Below are 12,085 nucleotides of genomic sequence, written 5' to 3'. Positions count from 1 at the left end.
TCCCTGTGGGTTGAGAATTTGTGCATGCAATCACGATTCCTTCCGTGCCTCTGTGACCTTTGAACCGGACCCTGTTGCAGACGGTGACCTCTGACCTTTGGGAATGCCTCTAGCACTAATCAGAGTGGAACAGCCATGGGCATGGCTTCCACCAAAATTATTCAAATTGATCTCAAGTGGGAAACAGAGACTTAGGTCACTCATATGATGAAGCTAGACAGACCGACACAAGGCTCAGTCAGACAGACACAATGGATGGGTGCATGGCTTTTGTGGTGGTTGTGCTTGGTAGAGATGAGCTGAATCTAAGCCAGGCTACTCAATGTGTTGTGTATGGTCATGTTCCCACCACAACCCCCAGAGAGAGCTGTGTCAGTCTGCCTTGTCACACGCTGAGCCAGCACACTGCAAACGCTAACAGGGGTTTCCTTTTCAGTCAGTCAACTTCGGTACATCATACTATTGGGAGTCGCACTCTCGCGACTTTGGTTGAATGATCTACAATCACCCCTGACGAGGCCAATGAAATCTGTGCCTCGCTGGAAGCCCCACCTTCCGCAGGCGAATAAGCGCGAGGCTTGGATTCACTCGATCAATTATTACACTCTTCACCTCGGTTTGGATAGGAACGATTCGTGGTACAAAAACAAAACAATTGGAAAACGAGACTGTCTTATGTTGCGCCAACTAAACTATCCCATAGTGGTAGAGCGTGCTCACCCCTTGATATTATGTGCTGAAGTTTTTGTATTTGTTCTCACGAGTTTCCTAATCACAAACACTTAGTTATTCTTCAATTTGCTGGAGCAATGAGTAAGATGGCTAAGAAAGCAACCGAGACGACAATGGCTAAGCCGGGTTCAGGGTCGAGATCATGCCCCCAGTCGTGTGGTTATACTATTTCTCTTGGGAGATATTCACACGCTCAGGCAGCCCTCGCTCAAACCAGTCCATGTGCGCATTGCCATGTGCTGCATGCAAACTCCCTGGAAAGGCGTGTAAGCATTCCTGGGGAAGCTTGGGGTTACCAATGGCGACTTTCCCGGATGCCCTGTTCGGCTGTTACAGTCGATATTTCCTGGTTCCGGAATGGGACAGGGGTTTACGCCTCATTCTAGACATCTGTGCCCTGAACAAACATCTCCGAGTTTGCAAGTTCAAAATGCTGACAAACCAGAAGCTGTTACGGTCCGTGCATCCAGCGGCTGTTAGAGTCAATATCATGGGATATCTTTTATCAATTCTGAACAAAAATGTTCTAGATACGCATTTCCTTAATTTCTTGTATGGAGCTAGGGTATTCTCTGTAATGGGACAGTTCCTACATGCATCCAATCCGGACCTCCGAAAACTAGCTGCTACTAAATGAGTCCAGGGAGATATCTGGAGTGAGATTCTGTGTATTCATAAAGTCTGCAGACCCCTAGACCTTTCCCACATTTTCTTATGTTACAGCCTTATTCTAAAGTTGATTAAAAACCAGTATGATCATCAATCTACACACAATACCCCATAATGACAAAGTGAAAACAAGGTGTTTAGAAAAAGAAAAAAGTGTTCAGACCCTTTTCTATGAGAATCAAAATTGAGCTCAGTTGCATCCTGTTACAATTGATCATCCTTCAATTCAATTGATTGGACATGATTTGGAAAGGCACACACCTGTCTACAAAAGGTCCCACAGTTGACAATGCATGTCAGAGCAAAAACCAAGCCATAAGGTTGAAGGAATTGTCCGTACAGCTCAAAGACAGGCTTGTGTTGAAGCACAAGGGTACTAAAAAGGGTACTAAGAAGGGTACTAAAAAATGTCTGCAGCATTGAAGGTCCCCAAGAGCACAGTGGTCTCCATTCTTAAATGGAAGAAGTTTGGAACCACCAAGACTCTTCCTAGAGCTGGCCGCCCGGCCAAACTGCACAATCGGGGGAGAAGGACCTTGGTCAGGGAGGTGACCAAGAATTCGATGATCACTCTGACAGAGCTCCAGAGTTCCTCTGTGGAGATGGGAGAACCTTCCAGAAGGACAACCATCTATGCAGCACTCCACGAATCAGGCCTGGATGGTAGAGTGGCCAGATGAAAGCCATTTCTCAGAAAAAGGCACTTGACAGGCACCTAAAGGACTCTCAGATCACGGGAAACAAGATTACCTGGTCCGAAGAAACCAAGATTGAACTCTTTGGTCTGAATGCCAAGCATCACATCTGGAGGAAACCTGGCACCATCCCTATGGTGAAGCATGGTGGTGGCAGCATCGTTCTGTGGGGATGTTTTTCAGCAGCAGGGACTGGGAGACTACCCAGGATAGAGGGAAAGATGAATGGAGCAAATTACAGAGAGCTCCTTGATGAAAATCTACTCTACAGCTCTCAGGACCTCAGACTGGGGCAATGGTTCACCTTCCAACAGGACCACAACCCAAAGCACACAGCCAAGACAACGCAGGAGTGGCTTCAGGACAAGTCTCTGAATGTCGAGTGGCCGATCCAGAGCCCGGACTTGAACCCGACTGAACATCTCTGGAGAGACCTGAAAATACCTGGGTAGCGACGCTCCCCATCCAACGCGATAGAGTTTGAGAGGATCTGCAGAGAAGAATGGGAGAAACTCCCCAAATACAGGTGTGTACCAAGTTTGTAGTTTCATACCAAAGACGACTCAAGGCTGTAATCGCTGCTAACGGTGCTTCAACAAAGTACTGAGTAAAGGCTCTGAATACATACATAAATGTGATATTTTCGTGTTTGATTTTGAATATATTTGCTAAAATTTCTAAATACCTGTTTTTGCTTTGTCATTATGGGGCACTGTTTGTAGATTGAGGGGGAATTTTGATTTAAATCCATTTTAGAATTAGGCTGTAACGTAACAACATTTTGATAAAGTATAGGGGTCTGATTACTTTCCGAAATGCACCGTACAGGCAACAGGGCTCTTGATCCAGGAGGGGATTGAACATCTCTGCTGTAACCAAGAAGCTTGCCCTTGACATCTAGCCACTTAGCTAGCAGGTTAGCAAACCAAATGCATAGCTGGAGGTCTGAGCTGGATACTATTTGTTATAGTTATAAGCAGTGGCATACCACACACCTCCGCAGCCACCTGCAAGGCGGAGGTGCCCCAAACCAAATAATCATTTAAACATGTTTTATATATATACTCTACCTTTTCAAAAGTTTGGGGTCACTTAGAAATGTCCTTGTTTTTGAAAGATTTAAAATGACATTTAATTGATCAGAAATAGTGTAAACATTGCTAATGTTGTAAATTACTATTGTAGCTGGAAACGGCTAATCCAAGTTTATAATTTTAAAAGGCTAATTTATCATTAGGAAATTGCAAAAGGGTTATGTGAGCACAGCTGAAAACCGTTGTTAAAGAAAGAAAAAACTGGCCTATTTTAGACGAGTTGAGTATCTGGAGCATCATTCTTACTTTTTATTCTAGCCTACTTGGTAAATATTGTCTAATGATCAATTAGCCTTTTAAAATGTATAAACTTGGATTAGCTAACACAATGTGCAATTGGAACACAGGAGTGATGGTTGCTGATAATGGACCTCTGTATGCCTATGCAGATATTCCATTTAAAAACACTGCCATTTCCAGCTACAATAGTCATTTACAACATTAACAATGTCTACACTGTATTTCTGATCAATTTGATGTTATCTTAATAGCCAAATAATGAACTTTTCTTTCAAATTCAAGGACATTTCTAAGTGACACCAAACCTTTTAACGGTAGTGTGTGTATATATAAACTCAAAAAAAGAAACGTCCCTATTTCAGGACCCTGTCTTTCTTTGTTTTTAATAGCAGTTTTGGAGCAGTGGCTTCTTCCTTGCTGAGCGGCCTTTCAGGTTATGTCGGTAGAGGATTCGTTTCACTGTGGATATAGATACTTTTGTAACCGTTTCCTCCAGCATCTTCACAATGTCCTTTGCTGTTGTTCTGGGATTGATTTGCACTTTTTGCACCAAAGTACATTCATCTCTAGGAGACAAAACACGTTTCCTTCCTGAGCTTTATGAAGGCTGAGTGGTCTCATGGTGTTTATACTTGCGTACCATTGTTTGTACGGATGAACGTGGTACCCTCAGGCGTTTGGAAATTGCTCCCAAGGATGAACCAGACTTAAGGAGGTCTACAATTAGTTTTTCTGAGGTCTTGGCTGATTTCTTTTGATTTTCCCATGATGTCAAGCAAAGAGGCATTGAGTTTGAAGGTAGGCCTTGAAATGCATCCACGGGTACACCTCCAATTGACTGTAATGATGTCAATTAGCCTATCAGAAGCTTTGAACGCCATGACATCATTTTCTGGAATTTTTCAAGCTGTTTAAAGGCACAGTCAATTTAGTGTTTGTAAACTTCTGACCCACTGGAATTATGATACAGTGAAATAATCTGTCTGTTTCCAATTGTTCGAAAAATTACTTGTCATGCACAAAGTAGATTGCGTAAACAATAGTTTGTTAACAAGAAATTTGTGGAGGGTTGAAAACAAGTTTTAATGACTGCAACCTAAGTGTATGTAAACTTCCGACTTCAACTGTGTGTGTGTATATGTATGTTTGTATGTATATAACACGCTGAGAGAGATGATTCTGAAAGTAATGGATACATTTGCTTAAACTGTAATAATATAACAATATTTGAAGACAGTAACTCTTTGAATTACTCTGTTACTACTAAAAGTAATATATTACTGTAGATCGTTCTTTTTGTGACATGTTACTTTTGTATCCCATTTCCCCAACACTGTTCCTCATCACTCATCTCACACACACACACACACACACACACACACACACACACTGACTTATTCATTTTGCACAATGATTTCACATTCATTCACTAATTCAGACACGGTTGCCCAGTTAGCCTGTCTGCTGAGGTCTTTATAGAGGTGAGGTTTAAGGGTCAATCAATGTCCTCAGTGTATGTGGGCTACTGTGTGGGTCTTTTAGAATGGCCTGCCTCTGGCCAGCACAAGCCACAGTGATCTCTTCCTTATAACGTCTTTAATTCTGTCTTTGTTGAGGTCCCTACTTTGCTGTACTCTACTGTATTATGCCTTGTATAGGAGATTCATATAGCAAAACGTCATTGCCTCTGTCCTTAGCTCATAGACACAAGGCAAATGTGTGATGTAATCTAATTTGTCAATGTGCTGATACTGGTGAAATTTGAAAGGGCTCTTTAAAAAAAAGAAATCTATCAACGTCTCAATGGGAGAAACCTCAACAAATGATGTGATATTCAATGTTACCTGTCCTGTCATGCTCTACACTATATATGACTCCATAAAGTAATCCGAGTCGGAGAGAGGTTGGCAGGCACTGTCTCAACAGTAAACTGTTTCCGTTCTGTTTCTCATGGGCTTGAAAGTGAGGTGAATGGTTCATGGTGTTTTGCTCGTAGGGCATAGAGATCACATATTCTCTCTCTCTCTTCCTCTTATTTGTATTTATTTATATACAGTGGGGCAAAAAAGTATTTAGTCAGCCACCAATTGTGCAAATTCTCCCACTTAAAAATATGAGAGAGGCCTGTAATTTTCATCATAGGTACACTTCAACTATGACAGACAAAACGAGGGGGGAAAAAATCCAGAAAATCACATTGTAGGATTTCTAATGAATTTATTTGCAAATGATGGTGGAAAAAGTATTTTTCAGTGGAAGGCACTTAACCCTAATTTGCTCCAGGTGTGCTGTACTACTATGCTGACCCTGTAAAACAACACATTTCACTGCACCTATCCGGTGTATGGGACAGCAAAACACATTTTATATTATGATGATACTGGTGAAGTGGTCTGATGGGACAGCCAAACAAAAGTCCTATGTTTGACTATGCTACCAGCCTCGGTCATGTGAATGAACCTACAGTTATGCCTATACGCCATCTCGTGTGTGTGTGTAGTGTTGTGTATTTTCAGGGATCTCATTACGGTATGAAAGTCCTCTTTGAGAGACTGTGTGACTTGAGTGAGCAGAGAGCAGCAGGCCAGGTTTTCTTGTGTAGAACGAAAACCCTGCAGTGCACCGAGCATAGCTTACATGGGTTCCAGGTGAGACTGAGGGAACAATGTCACTGTGTGCTATTGTTCAGATGTTGTGTAATAAGTGCCTCACTGTCTTACGCAGGGCCCTTCGCCAACAAGGTCAAATAAGGGTAAAAAAAAAATAATGAACATGCATAACAGAGAGGAAAAAAGAGCGAGGGATGGAATGAGAGGAAAGGGAGAGAGTCATGCTTGAACAGAGCTCATCTGCTGGCACATTTTGGACAGGCATCACTCTCTGGGAATGCTCGCTAGGATTTAGGCAAAAGTATCCGCAACCAATGCCAACTGTGTGTGTGTGTGCATGCGTGTGTGCATGCGTGCGTTTGTACGTGCATGTATATGAGAGTGCGTATGAGCGTGTGTGCGTGTACTGTCGACTTAAAATGATATTTTGGCAATGAGGCCCTTTATCTACCTCCCCAGAGTCAGATGAACTTGTGGATACCATTTGTATGCATGTCCATTATGTTAGGGGAATTTTCATGAGCCAATGCTAACTAGCGTTAGCGCAATGACTGGAAGTTTATGTGTATCTAGCACACTGACTGGAAGTCTATGGGTATCTGGGTGCTAGCAGATACCCATAGACTTCCAGTCATTGCGCTAACACCACTAGTTAGCAATTGCACTAGAGATATTTAGCAACCTTCTTCAAACTGTTTATTTTGGTTTATTTACTTTTATTCAACTAGGCAAGTCAGTTAACAAATTCTTGTTTACAATGACGGCCTAACCCGGACGACGATGGGCCAATTGTGTGCCGCCCTATGGGACTCCCAATCACGGCCGGTTGTGATACAGCCTGGAATCGAACCAGGGTCTGTAATGATACCTCGAGCACTGAGATGCAGTCAGTGGTGGAAGAAGTACCCAAATGTCATACTTGAGTAAAAGTCTAGATACCTTAATAGAAAATGACTCAAGTTGAAGTAAAATTCTACTTGAGTAGAGGTCTAAAAGTATTTGGTTTAAAATATACTTCAAGTATCGAAAGTAAAGGTATAAATCATTTCAAATATCTTATTAAGCGAACCAGGTGGCACCATTTTCTTGTTTTTTGTTTTCTTTATGGAAAGCCAGGGGCACACTCCAACACTCAGACATCATTTCCAAATGAAGCATGTGTGTTTAGTGAGTCCTCCAGATCAGAGACCGTAGGGATGACCGGGGATGTTCTGTTGATAAGTGTGTGAATTGGACTATTTGTCTGTCCTGCTAAGCATTCAAAATGTAACGAGTACTTTTGGGTGTCAAGGAAAATGTATGGAGTAAAAAGTACATTATTTTCTTAAGGAATGTAGTGAAGTAAAAGTACAAGTAGTAAAGTACAGATATCCCCAAAAAACTACTAATACTACTAGTATTTTTACTTAAGTACTGTACACCACTGGATGCAGTGCCTTAGAACCCTGCACAACTCGGCAGCTAGTGTTAAGTGCCTTGCTCTTTACATCAACATATTTTTCACGTATTCGGCTCGGATTTAAACCAGCGACCTTTCTGTTACTGGCACAATGCTTTTAACAGCTAGGCTACCTGCCACGCGATACTAGTGCTAAGCTGTAACAAACCAAATGTTGGCTCACTGAATCGCTGGATCCATGGTTGTGATGATGTAGTGTGTTTGTGCTCCTGTCCCTAAGCTGTCTTTCTTTATCTCTCCACAGGGCTCTATTTACCTACGATGGGGTCACCAACAACCTCAAACTGGCTGACTCTGGAGGTAAAGGGTAGTTCCACCTGTAGTTAGTAACAGATACGATTAGCATTCCTGAAACATTATTTTGGTGAAATATAATTTGATATCTGAGAAGCTAATTTATTGCACCCAAATTGGCCATTTACATTTTTAGGATTCAGACAATAAATATAGTACCCAAAATCCGATTTGGACCAAACTTCTTCCTTGCAATGAGTAAGATGAGGAATCCCCAAAAAGTCAATAGCCACCCACAGACCCCCTCCACACCCCATGCCAATCCCACCCTAACAACTGGTTTGCTTGAAATGTGTGGATGAACACACAATTTATTTTCATCATGAGCCGAATCTATTGGTTTTCTACCCAAAGTTGCAAAGGAAATGTTGATGTATTTAATAATAATAATTAATGACACCAGCAACATTTTATAAACGAGTGTGGCGGTATAGCAGGAACAGCGGTGTCTAGTTGTCAGAACCTGGTACTTTCACATTACTTTATGGTAGATAATGCAAGGGACATCAATTACACATTTCTCTGAACAAGGGGTGGGAAAAATCACCAGATTCACAGGGAATACATTACATAGTATGGAGAAGCAATACTCCAAGCCACAGCTTCATACTACTTGTCAAACATAGATAGCTGATACTGTATGTTGGTTGTTGGGGTGGGATTGGCACGGGGTGTGGGGAGTCCGTGGTTGGCTTACTCATCAAGAATTTTGGTCCAAATTGGATGTTTGGTAATATATTTATTAATTGTTATTTGAATCCTGTAAATTAAAATAGCCAATTTGGGTGCAATCATTTAGCTTAATTTATCTGAGATAAAATTACATTTCAATAAAATAATGTTTCAGGAATGCCAATCTTACCTGTTTCTCACTACAGAATCCATTTCAGAACAATGTGAGATGGTGGGTGTCATGGCTTGCTGAAATGACAGAAAATGACTAAAGCTAACTGGACAGTTCTAACTTTCCACTTCATTGTTTTTTGTGACTTTTTCCCCTTTAAATGATAAAGACGGAAAGTTGGTGGTGTTTATTAAGCTCTCTCTCTCCTCTCTCTTTCTCTCTCCCCCATGTCTGTCCTACAGCGGGTGGAGTGGTGGAGTTGTCAGGGAAGTTCCACATAGCCAGGCCTTTGTATGGGCTCTGCAGGGCTGGCTCTGCCGAGACAGGAGGCCCTCTGGTCGCCATGATCTGCTGGGTGAGTGTCATCCACTACAGCATGGCCCTCTCATACAGTCGTATGGACATGCCATACAGTATGTTACCTGATGAACTCCAATGACATGATGCTTGAGGTAGAAGTTGCCCATAACCACAGATCAGATTCTCTACCCTCAAACCTAACCTTAACCATTAGGAGGATGAGAAAATATCTGACCCTGTATCAGGTTATAGGCAATCTGTTTCAAGCTGTCGTCTCCCACTGGTTCTAGCTACTGTTGGATGTGTTTTGATTGGCCCGTTGGTCAGGGGTCAACGTGTGTGATGTGTCAGTGAACTTGCGGACTCGGGACGCCAGGCCTATCTACTGACTGATACCAAATATTTTAACCGATACACACACACACACACAAGCAGGGGAGCAGATGCTTAGAATTTTCACAATGTGCTTCGCTGGTCCCGTCTCTATGGCGACCTTGTGGAATGTTGTGGTGTGGGTCAGGGGTGCATCTGTAACCAGTCAGGCAGCAAAACAAACACAAATCTGAAAATTGTGAAACCTACTGTACCTCAAAAAAATGTCAGTGTACCTTAATTATCTCGTATAAGATGTGTAACTTGCTAATAACGTTATGCTTACTCCCTAACATTGTCAAATGGTGTACATGCAGGTACCTAATGACAAAAGACTGAAACTAGACTTTCTGATAGTGAACAGAGGCTTGGGTTAAAAAGAGCTCAACACCCCCTGTGTGTTTCCTGTGTTTGTCTCCAGGTCGGGCCAAACGTGGATGAATACCGCAGGACGGAATGTGCCAGCCATGTGCCCGCTATCAAGGCCTTCTTCAAGGTACGGTACCACACCACTCCTATCCCTGCCCTGCGCTACCAGTTTGTCTGTTGGTCATGCAGCCAGTTTGAGGGGCCTTATTGCAGCTGCAGCATTTGATAGCATTCAGGAGAGGCACGATACAGATTTCTCTCTTTCACTCACTTTCTCTATCCATCTCCTACAATCCCGTGTCGGTACCGTTGTGGAATGTAGCTCTCCGTGGGTGGCTGTTTTGTCTCTTCACTCTGTTTCTCTAACGATGAATAATGGGTAAACGGGCTCCGGTAGTAACTGTCAAGGCTATACAGAGAGAGCTGGGTGATGCTAGTGTGGGAAGGGTGGAACTCGCCTGACCAGGCCCGAGGGAATGAATAGTCATGTTGTCACACACACTTAGAAACACACACACACACGCATCAAACCCACACCAGCATGTGCATTATGTGCACACGCATACATCAGTAAATATGCACCAGCAGGCACACACACACACAACTTCTCTCTGTCTCTCACACATACAAACATAGATACACACACACACACACACACACACACACACACACACACACACACACACACACACACACACACACACACACACACACACACACACACACACATGCTCTATATTTACACACAGTAGTTTACCTTCCATTGTTGTACGTCTTCCTGTCCTCAGAGCACTTCCTACTGCATAGGTTGGTCTGGTCCATTTGTGGGCTGGGCTCATACCCAGGCTGGGGTCCACTCTTCCTGACCCTATTGTTCCTGGTGCCACCAAGATGGGGAGATGGGCCACCGACAGGCACAACACAAACAACCACTTACTAAGTGGTGACAGAGCCTGGCAGGAAACGGAGAAAGGAATGGGGGAATACAGGGAGAAGGGTGTGTGTGTGTGTGTGTGTGTGTGTGTGTGTGTGTGTGTGTGTGTGTGTGTGTGTGTGTGTGTGTGTGTGTGTGTGTGTGTGTGTGTGTGTGTGTGTGTGTGTGTGTGTGTGTGTGTGTGTGTGTGTGTGTGTGTGTGTGTGTGAGCGGATTGGTGTGTGGTGTGTGTGTGTTAAGTGGCCAGATGCTGGTCGCTCTGTCTGCTGTGTCCCTCCATGTGTGCCCCTAAAACTGTGTTTATTTAACATTTCCATCTAACTGCAGAGAAGGTTATGGGTTGTCCATTCAGCCTATAGTCAGACCCCATTTGAACTTGTTTCCATATTAAGGCATCACCCGGTCAACTCCAGAAGCATCCCTGGAATGTTTGATGTTAGTTTTTGTCTCTTTTTTTAACACTCAATTAGGTATTTGGCCAGGCACCTCTGTGACCACCAGTCTCAGATATACAAGACTGTGTGTGTGTGTGTGTGTGTGTGTGTGTGTGTGTGTGTGTGTGTGTGTGTGTGTGTGTGTGTGTGTGTGTGTGTGTGTGTGTGTGTGTGTGTGTGTGTGTGTGTGTGTGTGTGTGTGTTTATTACGTAATATGAATGTGTGTGTTTCTATATGCACTGTGGGTCATTCCTTGATAAAATACTGATGGTGACACACTGTAGTCGACAGGGTCTGAACCCACATATTTGTGTAGGAATAGCCCTCTGAAGTGTGGGAGGAGAAGGATCCCTAACCGAACACACACATACACACATGTATGCTTCACACACACACACACACACTCACTTCCAGTCAGATACAATATAGCATTTTGACTGCACTAATGCCATATTACCATTTTTTTTTATTGTCGCTTCGGTGTTATTTTCACAAGTCTGTGGTGAATTAATTGTGTATTGTATTTTGTATTATATTGTACTTATGTATTGTAGTGGTCCTGTACGTGGCTGAGCTCATAAGAACATGGCACTTGTTACACCAGAGTTGTGGGTTCTATCCTCATTGGGAACACATACCAAAATGTGTGGACTGTTACATAAATGGCATATATTATGGTATTACAGTACTGTATTGGCCACTGATGTTTTAGTAAAGCAGTGTGAAACGCCCCTGTAACGTTCGTCGTTAAGGGTAGACCAAGGCGCAGCGTGATTTGAATTCATCCTATTTTATTGAAATGTGAGCCAGTGAAACAAAACTATAAACAATACAACGAATGAAAAGCTTTGTCGTGCAAAAATACATGCAGCCAAAACAAAGACAAGATCCCATAACTGAGGGTAGGAAAAAGGGCTGCCTAAGTATGATCCCCAATCAGATACAACGATAGACAGCTGCCTCTAATTGGGAATCATACTAGGCCAACGAAGAAAAAGAAAACATAGATATACAAAAACTAGAGTACCCACCCTAGTCA

At 42.8% G+C, this 12,085-nt stretch overlaps 1 protein-coding gene across 1 annotated transcript in view; it reads left to right on the top strand.

Annotated features, from left to right (window-relative positions):
- LOC124035991 (drebrin-like) overlaps nt 1–12,085 on the top strand; it is a 59,596-nt gene that overhangs the window by 34,530 nt on the left and 12,981 nt on the right. The window contains exons 2-4 of the mRNA XM_046350015.1: nt 7,743–7,798; nt 8,879–8,991; nt 9,730–9,804. Coding sequence (XP_046205971.1) covers nt 7,743–7,798; nt 8,879–8,991; nt 9,730–9,804 — 244 coding nt within the window. The remainder of the gene's footprint in view (nt 1–7,742; nt 7,799–8,878; nt 8,992–9,729; nt 9,805–12,085) is intronic.

This window comes from Oncorhynchus gorbuscha, linkage group LG05, assembly GCF_021184085.1.
Source record: "Oncorhynchus gorbuscha isolate QuinsamMale2020 ecotype Even-year linkage group LG05, OgorEven_v1.0, whole genome shotgun sequence".
NCBI lineage: Eukaryota > Metazoa > Chordata > Actinopteri > Salmoniformes > Salmonidae > Oncorhynchus > Oncorhynchus gorbuscha.
The sequence above is the reverse complement of the archived record's forward strand: the minus strand, read 5'-3'. Positions and strand labels throughout refer to the sequence as shown.